The sequence below is a fragment of the Vombatus ursinus genome, unplaced genomic scaffold, assembly GCF_900497805.2.
Source record: "Vombatus ursinus unplaced genomic scaffold, bare-nosed wombat genome assembly UNPS02004746.1, whole genome shotgun sequence".
Classification (NCBI taxonomy): domain Eukaryota; kingdom Metazoa; phylum Chordata; class Mammalia; order Diprotodontia; family Vombatidae; genus Vombatus; species Vombatus ursinus.
In genome coordinates, this window is record NW_020944524.1 from 775,988 (window position 1) to 796,536 (window position 20,549).

The 20,549-nt window shown below is 35.2% G+C and overlaps 1 protein-coding gene across 8 annotated transcripts in view; it reads right to left on the reverse strand.

The window, feature by feature from the left end:
* Positions 1-20,549, reverse strand: part of TXNDC16 (thioredoxin domain containing 16) — a 136,821-nt gene that overhangs the window by 71,429 nt on the left and 44,843 nt on the right. For all 8 annotated transcript variants that reach the window (XM_027841658.1, XM_027841663.1, XM_027841672.1 and 5 more), the window contains 2 exons: positions 13,658-13,748; positions 10,771-10,927 (listed from right to left, as the gene is read on the reverse strand). In XM_027841658.1, the coding sequence (XP_027697459.1) occupies positions 10,771-10,927; positions 13,658-13,748 (248 nt within the window). The remainder of the gene's footprint in view (positions 1-10,770; positions 10,928-13,657; positions 13,749-20,549) is intronic.

A 20,549-nucleotide genomic window follows, 5' to 3' on the forward strand; every position in this document is an offset into this window, starting at 1 on the left:
GATTAGAGAAATGCAAATTAAAATAATTATGAGGTACTACCTCATACCTATTAGATTGGCTAATAGGACAGAAAAGGTAAATGACAAATGTTGGAGAGGAAAATGAGACATTAATACACTGCTGGTGGAGTTGTAAACTGATTCAACCATTCTACAGAGCAATCTGAAACTAGGCTTAAAGAGTTATAAAAAGCATGCATACCCTTTGACTTAGTAAGACCACTACTAGGTCCATATCCCAGATGAGATTAAAAAAAAAGACCTGTATGTACAAAATTATTTATAGTAGCTCTCATTTCTGGGGGCAAAGAATTAGAAATTGAGGGGATGCCCACCAATTGGGGAATGGCTGAACAAGTTATGATATATGATTATGATGGAATGCTATTGTAGTATAAGAAGTGATGAGCAGGATGCTCTCAGAAAAACCTGGAAAGACTTGCATGAGCTGATGCAAAGTGAAATGTACTGTGTACAAAGTAACAGCATTATTGTAAGATGATCAGCCATGAATGACAGCTATTCTCAGCAATACAACAATCCAAGACAACTCTGAGGTACTTATGATGAAAAATGCTATCCATCCCCAGAAAAAGAACCAATGGTGTCTGAATACAGATTGAAGCGTATTTTTGTAACTTTATTTTTCTTGAGTTTTCTTTTGCCTATGTTTTTTTTTCACATTGTGATTATTATGCATATATTTTTCATGAGTACACATGCATAACCTATAGCAAACTGCTTGGCCTCTCAATGGGGTAGGGATAAGACAGGAGGAAAGAAGTGAATCTGGAACTCAAAGTTTTAGAAATGAATGCTAAAAATTGTTTTTACATGGAACTCCTGGAAAATGTTTTAAAAATAAAAACAATATGAAACAGGCAAAATAAAATAAAAATAAGCTGTTCAAAATGGGGGGGAAGGCGACTGCAATAAGCTAGTCAAGAACTGATGAGGGCCTATCCTAAGGAGAGAAAAGAAGATAAGATGTTGGATGTAAAAGACTTGTAGAAATAGCAAAATCTGACAACTAATTGGATATGTGGAGTGAAGAGGAGTAGAGTTGAGGATTATACCAAAGTTGTAAACCAGACAGATTGGGAGGAAGGCAGTGCCTTTTACAGAAACAGAGAAGTTTGGAAGAGGGGAGTGTTTTGGGGAAAGATAAGTTCTGTTTTGGACATGCTGAGTTTGAAACCATCCCATCCAATTTGATGATGATTTGGAATTAAAACTTTGACTGGGTCTAGATACATAGATTTGTCAGTTATCTGCATGAGATAATAATTAAACTAACAAGAGATGATAAAATCACTAAGTTAGAGGGAGTAGAGAAGAAGGACACAATTTGTTTGAGAAGATAGGATACTGGATCTAAATGGGATCATAGAGGGGTTGGCCTTAGCAAGGAAAAGGGCAAACATTATTAGAGACTAGGGGAAAGGAGAGAAAAAGGGTGATGATCTCAAGGTGTTTTGGGATTAAAAGGGAGTGAATAGTAAATTCATGACAAATGACTTCGATTTTCTCATTCAGGTAAGAGATGAAGACCTCAGCTAAGAGAGTAAAGAGGAAAGGGAGATGTGGGAGGCTTGAGGTGAGAAGGGAAAACCTGTGTAAATCATAAATTTGAGAAGTAATAAAAAAAAATTTGCCTTGCTATAGTGAGGATCCAGTACACTTAGATAATATCACTTTGCAATGTTTCCAGTCTTCAGGGTTGCATGATTTTCTCTAGCTTTAGGATGGGGGCATGAGGAATTTGACAGCTTATGACTGTGTGGAGTTGAAATGGATAACTATATTATCATCAAAAGTCTGAAAATGCTGCAACCAATTCTTTAAGTCCCACTTTCAAATGTTAATAAATATCACAAATTGGTTTAACGTAAAGATTATCTCATTTTCTTCACATCCTAACATTATGGGCCTAAATTAGTTTGCCTGGTCAGGTTAGATAAGGTTGGGACCTCAAAGCAACTAATTAAACATCAGACTGTGAAAGCGCAAGGGGATTTATGACTTATGATTTATGATCTTCCAAAACACAATTCCTTTGTCCTCATTTCTCCTAGTGAAACTGGGGAGGTTTGATTCCCCTTGGAGGAGATCAAATTGGGTGGTTATGATCTCCTAGCCAACATTACAAGAGGTACATGAAACCCATAAAGCAATTAACATTCCTTCATCGTCAGAGAGACAAAATCATCCATACCTGAAGGCCAACCCACCTTTCCCAGCTTTAGCTAGTTGTACCATTCCCCAACCACCCAGAACTCCTCCTTTCCTGCTTCTCAACAAAGGGTTTTTCCTTTCTCATCAGAGCAGCTAACCTGATTGAGTGGGCCAGTCTAACTAACTTTATTAAAAGCTATACACATCATTGTTAATAAACTGAGAAATGAGGGCTCTACCACCTTTAACATGTTATGAATCTGTGATTACAGGGCTTATAGCCTGTGACAGACTTGGACTTGGGCAGACAGGAGACTAAAGGTAGTGAGTGAGTGGGCATGGGAAGTGGCCCTGGAGGCAATATTACTCCCCCTTCCCTGATCCTCCAGGGATTGGCTTGACCTCTGAAACATTATTATCCCCAAAATTTAGCAGCTGACTCTCCTAATCTCTCAATAGAAAGGATTCTCGTAGGCAGGGCTAGGTCTCCAGAGTCCTGAGGCCAGGGTAGGCATAGTTTCCTGGCACTAGATTGTTAGGCTTGGTTATCATCCTTATCACAAATACTTACAGAATGCCTACTGTGTGCCAAACTAGAAACATTGGGAGCCCTGAGTAGCTTTGCCTCTCAGACTGATGCAAAGTACCAGCCTCAACTTCCCTCTTCAAGCTTGTTTGCTTGCACTTTCCTTGGTGGGGCAGGGGATATTAATATACTAGGGAGAGGGGTTGGTTTAAAGGAAAGAACTTCAAAGGTCAGTCTCTTTCCAGGTACACAATAAAGGGAAAGGAATTAGCTTTTATATGGCACTTACTATGTGCCAGGAACTCTGCTAATTGCTTAACAAATATTATCTCATTTGTCCCCTCACCTTGGAAAAGAAAAAAAAAAGTATTTTAAGAAACATGCAGAGTCAAACACAACAAAATTCCTACCTTAAAAAAAAAAACTGAGAAATGAATCTCAGTATCTCTGTTATTCCATTTGACTCACCACATTAGCCAATAAGTGCTTTGAGTAAACAGCACCCAATCTGTGCCTGCTATAGCTCACTAACATCCAAATATCTCTAGTCCAACCCACCTACAAGTTTCTAAGACTTTGACAATCTAGTGTGTTTGATATTCTAAAGAAGGTTTTAATATAACTATCTTTTGGAGGCTTTATACAATGCCTGCTGACTTTAGGGTCCTTTTCTATCTTGATATATCTCTTCCTATGTATGGTTCAGCCTAATCAGTAGTTGGTTCTATCAGAAGTTAAAGCCATCCTTCTCTGGGAAGCTACTGAAACACTTTTTTGTTGTTCAGTAATTTTTCAGTCCAACTGTTTGTGACCCCATTTGGGGTTTTCATGGCAAATATACTAGAGTGGTTGGCCATTTCCTTCTCCAGCTCATTTTACAGAAGAGGAACTGAGGCGAACAGGATTAAGTGACTTGCCCAGGGTCACATAGCTAGTTAGTGTCTGAAGCCAGATTTGAACTCAGGAGGACCACATCACTTAGCTGCCCCTACTGAAACACTACAAGTGCCATGGGAGTAGAAGTCCAGGATGAAAAACTCTGGCCTTTGGCCTTATCAACAAGGAACCATTTCTTTCCCCAAAAAACAATCTGACTATAACAGGTCAAGGAGCCTTTTGCAGGCATCAGATTATGGAGGATTAGAGAAAATCTTTGACTTCCTCTCTTTTACCCAGCCCAGCCACTCTACCAGTTAGGGAGTGGTAGGAAGGAATGAAAGGGCAAAACAGGGAAAGCCCAAAAGCTAATAAAGCTATTCTTCCCTCTTGTGTCCAGCAAACTATAGCCAGTTACAGAGTGTTCCTAAGATGCAGCTGATGGCCAAGCACACTGAGGCAACCTATCTAAAAGTATAACCTTGCCTGAATTTAAGAAGGCATATCTTGGACCAGACCCTTTTTAGTACCTGTGAGAAACTGAGCTGTGTAACTTCCATGGCTTTCTGTACCACAAATTCATTGTGATACATTAAGGTGACTCCATAGCCAATGGAATGTAGGAGAAAACGGTCTTACTAATACACACAGTATGTTCTGCATGTGAATTTTTTTTCATTATGAGATTTGAAAGAAAATGGATTCAGAAAGGGGGCTTGCGAACATGTGAAGACTAAGGGAATATGTCTTCATATATCTCCAAGATCCAAGGTGCCCTCAGTCACTTTCAGAGAAACATTTACTCTTCATTTTTGCTATTCCTGAAAGTGATAGTAGAATGAATGGTTTATTGAATTAAAAAAAAAAACTATCCCAAATATCACTAAGTATTTTAGAATCAGATAAATCTGTGGAAAGAACATGAGTCACCTGAAAACTGACCCATTTATTCAATTAACTGACTTCGAACAGCCTAACTGGTGGGAAACCTTTTAAAAGTTTGCATATACATTAAATTAAAAAGTTTTTGCACAAACAGAACCAATGCAACCAAGATTGGAAGGAAGCATAAAATTGGGAAACTATTTTTATAGGCAGTGTTTCTGATAAAGTCCTCATTTCTCAAATAGTCCAATTTATAAGAACACATGTCATCCTCCAATTGATAAATGATCAAAGGATATGAACAGACAGTTCGTGAAGAAATTAAAACTATCTATAACCATATAAAAATCTCTAAATCACTATTGATTAGATAAATGCAAATTAAAACAACTCAGGTACCATCTCACACCTATCAGATTGACTAATATGACAGACAACGAAAATGACACATGTTGAAGAAGATGTGAGAAAACTGAAACACTAATGCAACTGGAGTTGTGGACTGATCCAACCATTCTAGAGAACAATTTGGAACTATGCCCAAAGGGCTATAAAACTGTGCATACCCTTTGATCCAGCATTACCACTACTACATCTGTATCACAAAGAGATCATAAAAAAGGGAAAAGGACCCACGTGTACAAAAATATTTATAGTAGCTATTTTTGCGGTGGCAAAGAATTAGAAATTGAGGAAATTGGGGAATGGCTGAATAAGTTGTCGTATATGAACGTAATGGAATACTATTATGCAATAAGAAAGAATGAGCAAGTGGATATCAGAAAAACCTGGAAAGACTTACATGAACTGATGCTGAATGAAGTGAGCAGAACCAGAAGAATATCATACACAGCAACAGCAACATTTTGCAATGATCAACTATGATAGACTTAGCTCTTCTCAGCAATACAATGATCTATATCCAGAGAAAGAACTGTGGAGTCTGAATGCAGATCAAAGGATACTATTTTCACTTTTTTTTGTTTTTTCTTTCTCACAGTTTTTCCCTTCTGCTCTGATACCTCTTTCACAACATGACTAATGTGGAAATATGTTTAACATGTTTGTACATATATAACCTATATAAGATTGCTTACTGTCTTGAGGAGGGGGAGGGAAGGGCAAGAGGGAGAAAAATTTGGAAGTCAAAATCTTACAAAATTAATGTTGAAAACTATCTTTGCATGTAACTGGAAAAAAATAAAATACTATTAAGTGAAAAAAAAATTTTTTTGTTTTTTTGTTTTTTTTTTTTTAGGCAATAGGGGTAAGTGACTTGCCCAGGGTCACACAGCTATTAAGTGTCAAGTGTTTGGTCTGAGGCTGGATTTGAACTCAGGTCCTCCTGACTTCAGGGCTGGTGCTCTATTTACTGCGCTACCTAGTTGCCCCCGAAATTTTTTTTTTAAAAAGACCTAATTTATAAACTAGTCTTGCATATGGTATGATTTCATGGAATGATCTATTATATCATAGGTGAAATGGGGGATGGGGAAAGGAGATGGTAATAGGGAGATGTCCAAGAACAAAAGGAAATTTTTTTCCAGCATTAGACTTACTAACCATTTATTTACTTTCACCTCTACTGTATGTGTTTACCTCTGGAAAAGAACAAAGGACAACAACCAACCAACCAATTTATTTACTTCTTGTAGCTAGGTGGCTCAGTAGATAGAGTGCTAGCCCTGAAGTCAGGAAGTTGTTGATGTTGTAATTCAGTCATGCCCAACTCTTTGTGACCTTGTATGGGGTTTTCTTGGCAAAGATACTGGAGTGGTTTGCCATTTCCTTCCTTTTCTCAGGACTTCCTGAGAAGTCCTTAGTTCAAATCCAGCCTCAGACACTCACTAGTAGTAATCCTGGGCAAGTCACTTAATCTCTGTTTGCCTTAATCCACTGGAGAAGGAAATGGTAAACCACTCTAGTATCTTTGCCAAGAAAACTGGCATGCTGTGGTCCATGAGGTCATGCAGAGTTGGACATGATTGAATAACTGAACAACAATGTGTGATTAAAAGCTTGGTATAATATACATCTTATCCTCACCCATCCTCTTCCCCAAAAAAGCAATGGTAAGCTTATAGAGAAAACAACATAACTAGAAAGAAGAACAATGGAACAATGGAAATAAATTCAAAGTAAATTACTAATAAGATTATGTATAAAAGGATGCATGACAAGTAAGCACTTACCATATGGGTTTCTAGATTATTGGTGATTCACTGTGCAAAAAATTTAAATGTATCAAAAATTTTATTTCAATTTATATCTGACAAAAAGAAATCACTATAAACGCTGCTCAAAAAATCTTCAAGTCTTTTCAGCATGAATGCAAGATGGTTCCAAGACTTAATGTGGCTCAGTGTTTTAAGATTATTAAACTCTTAATCTATCATCCTACTTCTCTCCTCCCCATTACTCACAATTTTTTAGAAAGAATCATAGAGTCATCTGTGTTTGATGCCTTGGCTTTATCCATTGAAACTGCTCTCTCTAAAGTCACCAACGAACTTTTTCCTTATTTCTAAACCCAATGACTTATCCTGAGGAACCCTGATTTTCCTTGACCTTTCCACAGCACTTAATACTGTTGACCATACTCTTCTTATTATTAATTCTCTTCCTTCCAGTGGCTTCGACAAACAAGTGTACTTTCATAGCTCTCAACATTCTAACCACTGATTTTCTGACTCTTCATAACAATTAGATGTAGAAATCCTCCTCAAGGCTCTATTTTTAGCTCGCATAATTTCTGTTTTCCCTTAGTGTTCTCCTATGTTCCCAGATGCAGTTATCACTCCTAAAATGATTCCTAAATCTATATCTCCATTCCCATCTTTTCTTTCTGAGGTCTAGAACCATATTTCTAAATAATAGCAGACTATTGCTGTGGGATGTCTTAAAAACACAACATATTCAAAATCCATATTCTTTCCTACTGAACTTAGATTTGGAAATTGATACTGTAATACCTCAATGGATCTGTGATCACATCAGTATGGATATAGTCTCCATTAGTACAGTTTATAATTCATGTACATCTTCTCATGCAAATCTAGTCCATTGCTTTCTAAAAATTCGAGAGCAAGGGTTCTCCTTTATGTCATGAACTGCTTTGCAAATATGATAAACCTTATGGACCAATTCCTTATCAGAATAATGTTTTAATGCATAAAACAGAATATAAAAATTACAAAGGAAACCAATTATATAGTAACATAATTAATCAAAATATTAAAAAATAAGTTCACAGATACCAGGTTAAAAACCCCTGTTCAAGAGGATCTATTAGAATACTAGAGGGCCTCCCTCTTGCTCCTTAGCTATTTCATGCACACCAGTGGAGCTCTCAAGATGTCCATTTGTTATCTTTTACTACTGTTATATGACTAGTCTACCTCCTTTTCAGTTATTTTCATTGCTCTTTAGCAAGATTTAGAATCACAGAATATAAAATCTGAGAGGGTCCTAGTTAGAAGTATCTAGAACAGCTTCCACTTTAACACAAATTCTTTGAAGGATTCCCCTTAATAACAATTCTAACAGATGGTCATTCAGTCTCTGTTAGAACTTTACAAAGATAGAGAATTTGCTACCTCATAAAACATCTCATTCCTTTTGTGCTCACATGTGAAAGCTTTGGTTGTTAGAAATTTTGTTCTTTTTTTTTTTTAACTTAAAAACTAGCCCTTCTCTAACTTATTTTATCCTAGCTCCATCCTCATATGTCCCAGCTACAAACTCAAACACAGAGGAAATCTGTTTCCTTTCCCACAATCTTTTAAGTATTTGAAGGCATCTACCAAGTCTCACAAGCCTTTCCTCTAGGCAACAATGAGAAATTCCTTGAAGTATTCTTCCCATGACATTGTTTCAAGATTCCTCACCATCTTGGTTGTATTATAGTTAGTGAATATTCCTTTTAAAATGAGGCCTAATGAATATAGTATTCTACATGTGGCCTAATCAGCATAAATCACAATGGGACTATTACCGCCTTTGTTTTGGACACTGTACTAATATCTCTCTCTCTCTCTCTCTCTCTCTTTCTCTCTCTCCAGCAACCACACCACATTTTTGGCTTGTGGTAAATTTACCATAAACTAAAAGCACTACTTTTTTCATATGCATTACTATATATAGTCCTTGTCCTTTACTGTTCATTTGCTATCTTAACCATTTTAAGAAAAGCCTTAGAATAATAGAATAGAATAGAACAACAGAATAACTTCTAAAATATATTTATCCCTATTAAATTTTATTTTGATAGATTTGACCCATTTTCAATCCAGCTGAAAATTTTAGGACCCTAACTCTGTCAGTTAATACTTAGATGACTCTGCAGTTTTGTGTCATCTGCAAATCTCAGAAATGCTCTTCTATGCTATCATCTAAATTTTTTTACAAAAATACAGAACCTGAAAACATGGCATACTTCAGAAAACATGCTAACAACTAAACTAATATTCCTCAGGGGTTCAATATCATATCCTCTCCTCAATTAATTACACAAAAATAAATTCTTAGTAGGCATGAAATCACAGAGTCTTTTGCTTTTGTTAATCTTGTCTTGCCCAAATCCACTGGATCAGTATGTTATACTTCTAAAGAGCACCCCTTGAAATCTAAAATGCAATACAGATAATAAAATCCTATTTCAGAGTTACCTCCCAAAGTCTCCACTTCACCAAAGTTTAGCCCTAAGAACTTCTGCAGTGCTCTAAGTGATAAGGCTCTCTTGACTTCCTATAATAATATCTGGGCCAGTCATAATTTAATCTATAACAGTAATCTTTTAGGTCTTCAGAAAGGAACTTCTACAGAAAGCCAATTAAGGGTGTTTCAAGAAGCTCCTCAAAGTTCACCACAAGGAAAGTGTGGTCCCAAGAATTCTACAGTCTCAGAATCAGGCAACTGGTCTTTCTGTTTAAATTATTTCACCTCTGCAGCCCATTTTCCAGATGGGTGTTAATTTGACATTACAAAAATACAAACCTGACTATTTCATTATAATAAATTTTCTGTAGTTTCTTATTGCTTCTAGGAAAAAATACAAAATTCTCAGACTAGAATGTAAAGTGCTCTGTAATATAGCTTCCACTCACCTTTTCAGTCTTATTTCCTATTATCATGTAGTCTCTACATGACATAACATCTCCTGCCTCTGGCCCATTGCACAGGTGGTCCCCATATCTAAAATGCACTCTCTTCTTACCTTTACCTCTAAGAATCTCTAGCTTCCTTTCTAAAGCCCACTTAAGGTGCTATTTCCTACATGAGGTCTTTCTTGACACTGTTGACATGTGCTCTGTAATGGCTATACTATATGTTAGAATTTTTCTTCACAACGGAGCAGGACAATGGAGTTACATAACAACCAACCAATCAGAAGGATTTCTGAGGCTCAGAGCTACTTGACATACCAGTGATCCTTTGCAAGTGAACTTGAGCCAAATTTGGAGACGCCCATAGCTGCGAGAAACCAAAGAACCAGCCTTGATCAGCTCAAGGGCAACTTTGAGCAGAAGCTGCAGATTCAATACATTGCTCAGGACTTTCTAAACATCCTGCTACCTGGCTTGTGTCTACAGATGTCCTATCCCTTAACCTCTGCTCCTTTGAGAAGGCCTCTATAAACTATAATATCTCACCCTTTTTCCACTCCCCTTTGAGGAGCTGAGAACTCTCTCTCCCTTCCTGCTCCCTTGCAGTATCTTCTCTCCCATACAAGTCTTTTTCTCAGACAACAGATACTTTTAATTGGTGATTGGACTCTGTTTCATTTCAGGTGCCTCTGCAGCCTTGACCTGTGGGTCTTTTGTTAACAACACCTATCTTCTAATCCCCTACCAATTTTTAACACTTTCTCCTTGAAATTACTTTGTATTTACTTATCTATCCCCAGTACATAATCATATATTACATTTATGTTCAAGAATACACAGAGTTCAGTAATATCTTCCAGGCTATCATAACTAGATTCCTTGAAGGGTGGTATGAATATTATATTCTTTAATCCACTTTTAAAAGAAGTTCTCAGGGGCAGCTAGGTGGCGCAGTGGATAGAGCACCAGCCCTGGATTCAGGAGGACCTGAGTTCAAATGTGGCCTCAGACACTTACTAGCCGTGTGACCCTAGGCAAGTCAATAAACCCCAGCTGCCTAAAAAAAAAAAGTTCTCTCTAGTATCCTAACATAAATGAAAGAAATGCGCCTAGTAATAGCTTTGAAAAAGAAATTCATCTAGGTTAGATTCATGAAACAAAAATACTCTGAATTCATATTTGTGATTTATCATTAATACATACCAACAAAGGTGCATCCATCAGCTTGAGAAATCGATGAATGTTTAATATAGTCAATGGTTGTTCTAATAGAGTCTTTCGGCACTTCTGAGTCAAGTCTAAGACAACTTTGCAGTGAAAGAAGAAAAGACTTCCAGATATTATATCAGAGTTTTCAGCCCTAATAATGAAAGACAGATAGATGAAAATATTTACTAAGATTCAATGTACCTGTGCATTTATGTGTGTGTGTGTGTGTGTGTGTGTGTGTGTGTGTGTGAAGGATCCATGATTCCAATGGTATAGGTACTTTTATGCCTCTATGTCTTCCATGCACTGACTATGATCACAATAGATTTTGTTAAAAAGACAAAAACCTCTATATAAAAGTAAAGGTAGCATAAGTTGTTTTTTTTTTTTAAGTTACAACATTTTTACCACAGATGAAAATAAACTTTAATTAACTAACATTTTTAAAAATGTTTTCAGAACAATATTATTTTTTCTCCATCAATATGCAAGTGAAATCTTTCAAAAGACAGTTTCTAAACTAAGTCCAGCAATGGAAGAAGAGATTTTTTTTTTAATGGAGGAGTATCACTTTCTAGTCAACTTATTTTTAAATGTACAGTAGTATTTTCATTGAGATATACTAAATAAAAGTATGTAATGAAGTACAAATAAACTTTCTAATCTTACCTTAAACTCAAAACTCATTGTTTTGAAAGAACAAAAAATCTGATACTACATGGAGATGTGTGTCTATCTTAAATGTGTTATAATTTAGCAACTATTACAGAAATAATTATTAATAACTAATATGGGGGGATCCAGGGCTTTGATTTGTTTTTTCCCTTACTATTTCCTCATTTAGTTACTAGGTCAAAGAAGCCTCTGAAGAACAAGGCTGATGATGAGATTGGGGTCAGTCTTGGGCAGGACCCCACCTAACTGGGAAAGCCTAGTTCTGATTAAAGAGTGAAGACCATATTTTCTAAGTAGAATTCTTACCATAACCCCAGACTGGGTGGACAATAATCTTTTTGTCTAGATTGCCTCAGGTAGGGATAGTCTGGTTAGAGATGAGTCTATTTGTCAGACATAAGAGTGACATAATCAAAATCAAGTCCCCCAGCCCCTTGTTAGAATAAGCCAACCTCTCATTATAATATTCATTCTTTCATTAATTATTAACCAATTGGAGTTGATTTCTGCCTGTTGGGAATACTCACTCTTCCAAGGGTATTTAAACATCCAGCAGCCTCCAAGGTTCCTTTTTGGCTTTTGAGAGTGCCACTGACCTTATTTTTTTTTAATTATTTGCTAACCATAATTAATAAATTGATTATTAATTACCTAGAAATTATGTCTCTTGGACTTTTCATTCGTCACAACTATTGTTTCCTTTCAAGTTTAATAGTTCATTTGAATATAAAAATAATATACCTCAAAGATAGAAAAGCATTCCTTGAAATAAAAATATCAAAAAGTTAATTCCTCACAGGACTTCATGATACTCTATTGAACTACACCCAAAATTAATTTATTCTGCTATTACAAAATTTAACAGACACTTGAACCAAACCACAGGCCAAACTGTGGGGATATGGGAAGTGGGGTAAGACAGGAGATAGGGATTAGATAAAAAGAAATGCTGGTCTCTTTCTCTTTCTCTCTTGTTCAGGTTGGTTCTTTCCCTATCCTCTTCCTGCTCATAGTATTTCTTTGCCAGTCTTTCTCCCCTCACTTATTATCTTTTCTTTAACTGGTCACAATATGGAACTGTTGTACTGGTTTATATTTTTTCAATATGTTTTATGTATCTAATTTTTAAATTCCCCCCTCAACCCTCCCCCCATCAAAAAAAAAATGACATGACCAACCCTAGTTCCATCAACATTGATTTTTACTTAGTATGTGGTCCTGGGCTGATTTCCCTTCACTCCTATGGAATCAGTGTCCCTAGCTTTTTGTGTTTTTTTAAGTTTCCAGATCCTATTCTACTATTTAAATTGAAATTACTTAGAGTATTAAAAAACTTCTGGTAATTCCTGACACTTGAAAACATGTAGGAATTGTTTCCTTTCTGATAGTATCTCTCAATAAACTGAAATCTGAGTAATATTAATTTTCAAAAGAGAAGAATTAAAAGGTCCCAAGTTGTGATATATGAACAAAAAAAAAAAGCCTGGACTTGTAATCTGAAAATTCAGGTTGATACTTAAGAACCATATTATTTTAGAAGAGTCAGAGTCTCTGGGAGTCTCAATTCTCACATGTATATAATGGGAATAATAACCATGATAATAATGCTTTTACTATCTACTTCATAAGATGTTACAAGAAAATCACTCTGCAAACTATAAACTGCCATGTGAATGTGAGGTACTTTTATTTTACACTTTACTTTTCTTGTCAAAAAAACTATAAGCTGAACTGGAAAATAAACATTAATAAGAAAACATTCTATGTAAATTATAAATACAGAATAAGACTATTATGGTATAACAGTAGACTAACAATTCTGTAAAGACTTTCAGGGTGACTGAGGTAATCTGTTAGTCTCTAGTATCCCTGTTAGGCCATTTAGGTTAAATATTTTAAAAAGCTTTAATTGGATGCTTAGATTATTGTCTTGATTAACTAGGCAGAACAGTGTCTTACCAAAAATGCTTTTCACCAATGGGATAGAAGAAATTTTATTTGTTATACACATTATGTTGTTTAATTGTTTTATATATTTCAACACAGCAGTCATTAGAAAGGAAAATGATATCAAATTTCTTTCATACATTTATCTCAAAAGACGAAACCTAGCTTGCCTTTAAAATGTTTATTTTCAGTTATCATAATTGATTTTAAATAAGTGAATAAATGTTTAACATTTTTGACAGGTACCTTAAATACATACCCAATTCCTTCCAAAAGGGCAGTTTCTGTAGTTAATACAAACTGATAAGCAGTTCCATATACAAAAGCAGTTTCCATTACTGCTCTATGTTCTGAAAAAGATGAGGAAAAGGAAAGTTAGTTTATGTATACATAGAAGAAAAGAAATAAAAAAATAAGAAAAAAAGATTTACAGAAGTCAAGGTGGCAGAGTAAGCAGGAAATTGCTATAATTCTCCCATATTCACCTCCGAACAGTCAAAACACAGCACCCCCAAAAGAATCCTAGAACATCAGAAAAAGCAAAAAGACAGGGTGAAACAATCTTCTAGCCCAAGAAACTTAGAAGGTTGCCAAAGAAGTTCTGTTTCACTTGAGTAAAAGGACAGTGTAGTCCAGGAAAAGAAGTATCCCAACAAGCCCTGCCTCAGCAAACCAGCAGGAGGTCCTGAGCCCCAATGTGATGGAGCAGAAAAACCCCAACACCAGGACCCCTCACATACTTCAGCATAAGCAGGAAAACTGGCTCCAGCTCCAGCTCCAAAATCTGCTATGCTTCAGCACAGCCTGGGGCAAACAGTCTCCAGCAGCTTAACTGCCAAGTGCTTCAGCATTGCCCTTGGCAAAGAGGTAGATGCCAACGCTGGGATCCCCCACATAAGCCAAAACAGCCAGCTGAACAGGCAGCCACCAGTATGTGACACCCTGATTCAGCACCAGGCATGCTGCCAGACCCATACAGACTCCAGAAGTGACAGCCACCCTTCATCTCACCCACTCAGCACAGCACCAGACAGGAATTTCCACCTTGGGCCTCAGGGCAACATCAATTACAGCATCAGGCAAACAATAAGGGCCTGTAGCCCCTGGCACAAGAAGCTTGGTAGAGTGCCCCTTAAATCCCAGGAGCAGAATGCAAATTTAAAAGTAAGGAGAAAGGCCAGAAAAGATGAGTAAAAAAAAAAAACAACACAACACAAGAAAAATGTAATCTGACCATAGAAACTTAGGGTGAGAGGGAAGATCAAGACACAAACTCAGGAGACAACAAAGTCAGAGTAAAGCCCCAAAGAAAAATATGAATTGATCTCAAGCCCAGAAAGAACTCAAAAAGGAGTCTATAAGTCAAATAAGAGAGATAGAAGAAAAATTGGGAAAAGAAATGAGAATCATGCAACAGAATCATGAAAAAAGAGAAAAAAAACTTAGTAAAAGAAGCACAAAAAATGGAAAAAGATGTGTAAAAAATTCACTGAAGAAAACTTCCTTCAAAAGTTGGCCAAAGGGAAAAAGAGGTACAAAAGCTAATTGAGGAAAAAAATTCTTTAAAAATTAGAATCGGGCAAGTGAAAGCTAATGTCTCTGTAAGACATCAAGAATCAATCAAACAAAATCAAAAGAATGAAAAAAATAGAAGAAAATATAAAAGACCTCATTACAAAAACAACTGAGAAAAATAGATATAGGAGAGGTAATTTCAGAATCACTGGACTACCTGAAAATCATAATCAAAAAGAGGACCTGGACAGCATCTTTCAAGAAATTATGAAGGAAAACTGCCGTGATATCCTGGAACCAGAGGGCAAAATAGGCATTGAAATATTCCACCTATTACCTCAAAAAAAAGATTACAAAATAAAAACTCCAAGGAATATTATAGCCAAATTTCAGAATTATCAGGTCAAGGGAAAAATACTGTAAGTGGCCAGAAAGAAATAATTCAAATATTAGTGAGCCACAATCAGGATTACACAGGATTTAGCAGCTGCAACATTAAAAGGATCAGAAATCATATAACATGATATTCTGGAAGGCAAAAGAGTTAAGACTATAACCAAGAATCACTCACCTAGTGAAACTGAGCATAATACTTCAAGGAAAAAAATGGTCATTCAATGAAAAAGAAGGATTTCAAGCTTTCATAAGAAGACAAGAATTGAACAAAAAATCTGATCTCCAAAGTCAAGACTCAAGAGAAGCATAAAATATAAAAAGGAAAAATAAAACGTAAGGGATTCAATAGAACTAAACTGTTTATTATCCCTACATGGGAAGATGATACTTGTAATTCTTAAGTTTGTACTACTAATAGTACAGCTAGAAGGAATGTACATAGACAGAGGGTATAGGTAGAAAGTGAATTTAAGAGAATCACATAAAAGGGATGAGAAACAGGTGTACACTAAGTGCAGAAAGAAGGGAGAGGCAGAATGGGGGAAATCATTTCACATGAAGAGGCATGAAAGACCTATGACAATGGAGGGGAAGATGGGAAGGTGGGCGGTGGGCATCCTTTGATTCTTACTCACATGATAATTGGCTCAAAGAGGAATTATATACATAATCCATTGAATATTCAATATAGGAATATATCTTACTCAACAGGAAAGTAGGAATGGAAGATATTAAGAAAGGGGGGTGAGTGGAAAGGACTGACAGAAGGGAAGACAGATCAGGGGAAGCAGTAGACAGAAGCAAAAAACTGGTGATGAGGGAAAGGGTAAAAGAAGAGAGAGGAAAAGCAGGAGGAAAAATAGGATGGAGGGAAATAAACAGGTAGTAATCATAACTGTGAATGTGAGGAGGATGAACTTTCCCATAAAACAGAAGTAGATAGCAGAGTAGATCAAAAAACAAAATCCTACAATATGTTATTTATCAGAAACACTTGAAGCAGAGAGACACACACAGAGTAAAGATAAGGGGCTGGAGCAGAATCTATTATGCTTCAGCTAAAGTAAAAAAATAAATAAAAAATAAACACGAGTAGCAATCCTGATCTCAAACAAAGTAAAAGTGAAAAAAAAAATCTAATTAAAAGGGATAAGAAAGGAAAATACATCTTGCTAAAACCATAGACAATGAAGAAATATCAATACTAAACATATATGCACCAAGTAGTATAGCATCCAAATTCTTAAAGAAGTTAAGAGCATTATAGAAAGAAATAGCCAACAAAACTATACTGGGGAGGGGGGGAACTCTACCGTCCCCTGTCCTACCCTAATAAATCCAACCAAAAAAAAGAAAAAAGAAATTAATGAGGTGAATATAATATTAGAAAAGTTAGATATGACAGACCTTTGGAGAAAATTGAATGTGGAACAGAAAAGAATATACCTTTTTCTCAGTAGCACATGGCACCTACACAAAAACTGATCATGTATTAGGGCATAAAAATATCAAAATAAAATGTAGAAAGGCAGAATTAATTACTAAATTTAGTCTTTTCAGATCATAATGCAATAAAAAATTACATTCAACAAAGGACTGTGGAAAGATAGATTAAAAATTAACTGGAAACTAAATAATCTAATTCTAAAGAATGAGTAGGTCAAAGAACAAATCACAGAAACAATTAATAATTTCACCAAAGAAAATGACAACAGTGAGACAACATACCAAAATTTATAGAATACTGCCAAAGCAGTACTTAGGGAAAATTTCATTTCTCTAAATTCTTACATCAACAAAATAGAGAAAAAGCAGATCAATAAATTTGGGCATGAAAATAAAAAAAAAAAACTAGAACAACAACAAACAAAAAATCTCCAATTGAGCATTAAGTAGGAAATCCTTAAAACCAAAGGTGAGATTAATGAAATTAAAAGTAAGAAAACTATTGAGCTAATAAAATTAGAAACTGGTTTTATGAAAAAAATAATAATAAAATAGATAAACTATTGGTTAACATGATTAAAAAAAAAAAGAAAATCAAATATCCAGTATCAAAAATGAAACAGGTGAAATCACCACCAATGAAGAAGAAATTAAATAATCATTAGGAAATATTTTGCCTAATTTTTTTGCTATTAAATCTGACAACCTGGGGGCAGCTAGGTGGCACAGTGGATATAGCACCAGCCTGGAGTCAGGAGGACCTGAGTCTAGCCTCAGACACTTATTAGCTAGTTGTGTGACCCTGGACATATCACAACCCCCACTGCCTCCAAAATAATAATAATAATAATAAATCTGACAACCTGAGCAAAATCATTGAAAATTTACAAAAATAAAAATTACATAGATTAAAAGCTGAGGAAACAAAATGCCTAAATAATCCTATCTTAGAAAAAGAAATTGAACTAACCATTAATGAACTCTCTAAGAAAAAATCTCCAGGGACACATGGGCTCAACAAGTGATTTCTGCCAAGCATTTAAAGAACAATTAATTCTAATATTATATAAATAATTTGGGAAAAATGGTGAAAGAGGCCTGCCAAATTTCTTTTATGACACAAATATGATGCTGATACCTAAACCAGGAAGAGCTGAAACACAGAAAGAAAATTATAGACCAATTTCCCTAATGAATTTTGATGTAAAAATTTTGAACAAAATACTATCAAAGCAATTACAGCAATATATCACAAGGAACATATACCATGACCAGGTGGGATTTACACCAGGAATGCAAGGATGGTTCAATATTAGGAAAACTATCAATATAATTGACTGTATTGATAACAAAACCAACAGAATTCAGATGATTATCTCAATAGGTGCACAAAAAGCTTTTGACAAAATACAGTACTCCTTCCAATTGAAAACACAAGACAGCAAAGGACCTTAAAGTGATAAGCAGTATCTATCTAAAACCATTAGCAAGCATGGGGATAAACTTTATGCCTTCCCAATAAGATCTGGGTGAAGCAAGTATGCCTGGTATTACCTTTATTATTCAATACAGTATTAGAAATGTTAGCTATAGCAATAAAGGGAGAAAAAGAAATTGAAGGAATTAGAATAGGAAATGAGGAAACAAAATTATCACTCTTTGCAGATGATATGATGGTACACAAGAGAATCCTAGAGAATCAACTAAAAAACTGCTACAAACAATTAACAACTTTAGCAAAGTTGCAAAATGTAAGATAAACCCACATAAATCATCAGCATTTCCTTATTATTTCTTCTATTTTTATAGCCAGTATCTCTGATAAAGGCTTCGTTTCTAAAATATATACAGAACTGAGTCCAATTTATAAGAACACAAGTCATTCCCCAACTGATAAATGGTCAAGGAATATGAACAGGCAGTTTTCAAATGAAGAAATTAAAGCTAACTATAGTCATATGAAAAAATGCTCTAAATCACTACTAATTAGAGAAATGCAAATCAAAACAACTCTGAGGTACCATATCACACCTGTCAGATTGGCTAAAATGACAAAACAGGAAAATGATAAATGTTGGAGAAGATATGGGAAAACTGGAACACTAATGCATTGTTGGTGGAGTTGTGAAATGATCCGACCATTTTGGAGAGCAATTTGGAACTATGCCCAAAGGGCTATAAAACTGTGCATACCCTTTGACCCAGCAATACCATTTCTAGGTCTGTATCCCAAAGAGAACATGAAACTGGGGAAAGGATCCACATGTACAAAAATATTTACAGCAGTTCTTTTTGTGGTGGCCAAGAACTGGAAATTGAGGGGATGCCTATCAATTGGGAAATGGCTGAACAACAGAGAGAGCAAATAGCATGCTTCTATCTGCATTCAAACTCCACAGTTCTTTCTCTGGATGTGGATAGCATTTTCCATCATGAGTCTTTTGGAATTGTCTTAGATCATTGCATTGCTGAGAGGAATTAAGTCAATCAAGGTTGGTCATCACACAAGGTTGCTGTTAACATGTACAATGTTCTCTTGGTTCTGCTCACTTTACTCAGCATCAGTTCATGTAAGTCTTTATAGGTTTTCCAGAAGTCCACTTACTCATCATTTCTCATGGAAAAATAGTATTTTATTACATTCCTATACCACAACTTGTTCAGTCATTCCCCAAAGTAGAAATTATGAAAATTAATGAAGAGATTAATAAAATTGAAAGTAAAAAGCCCCCTGAATTGATAAATTTAACTAGGAGACTTTTTTAAACTAATAAAATAGATAGTTATTCAATCCAATTACTTTAGAAAGAAAGGAAAACCATGTTATGGTTTGACATTTATTCATATGAAAAAGGAGAACTTAAAACAACTGAAGTGGAAATAAACAAAACTATTAGAAACTATTTTGCCCAAATACATGCTAAAAAAAAACTGACTTAAAGTAGATAAATGCTTAGAAACATAAAATACCCAAATAAACAAAAGAAGTGAGACTAACCCAATATCAGAAAATGAAATTGGATAAGTCATAAATAAATGCCAAAACAAAAAAACTTAATAATCAGAAGACTTCACAAGTGAATTCAATCAAACATTCAAAGATTCTAATACTACATGAACAAGTATTTACAACAACAAGAAAATAAAGCACCCTTCTAATCTTTTTCTATGTTACATATGTGGTCTTTACACCTAAATCAGGAAGAGATGGATAAAGCAGAGAAAGAAAACTAGAGACAACTATCCCCACCTAAATATTAATGCAAAAAATTAAATAATTAGCTAGTAGACTACAACAACATATTAGAAAGATCACACACTATCATGAGACCGGGCTTATATCAGGAAGGCAGGGTTGATTCAACACAATGAAAACTATAAATATAAAAATATAAATAACTATAAATATAAATAAAAAGTATAAATATAAAAATATAAAACCATGTTAACAATGTAAATTATAAACAGATAATTATATTAATAGATGCTAAAAGACTTTTGATAAAATCCAACAATTTTTATTAAAAATGTTACAAATCACAGGAATAAATAGACCTTTCCTTAATACAATATTTACCTAATTCCAAGAGCAAACACTATATGGAATGGAGAAAAGTTAGAAGTCTTTACAATATGATTGGAGGTCAAGCAAGGATTTCTATTATATGTCTATTTAACATGGAAGAGAGAAAGGAGAAGGAAGGGAAAGACAATAAGGAGAATATGGAGGAAGATGGAGAGGAGAAGAAGAAAGAAAGAAAGAAAGAAAGAAAGAAAGAAAGAAAGAAAGAAAG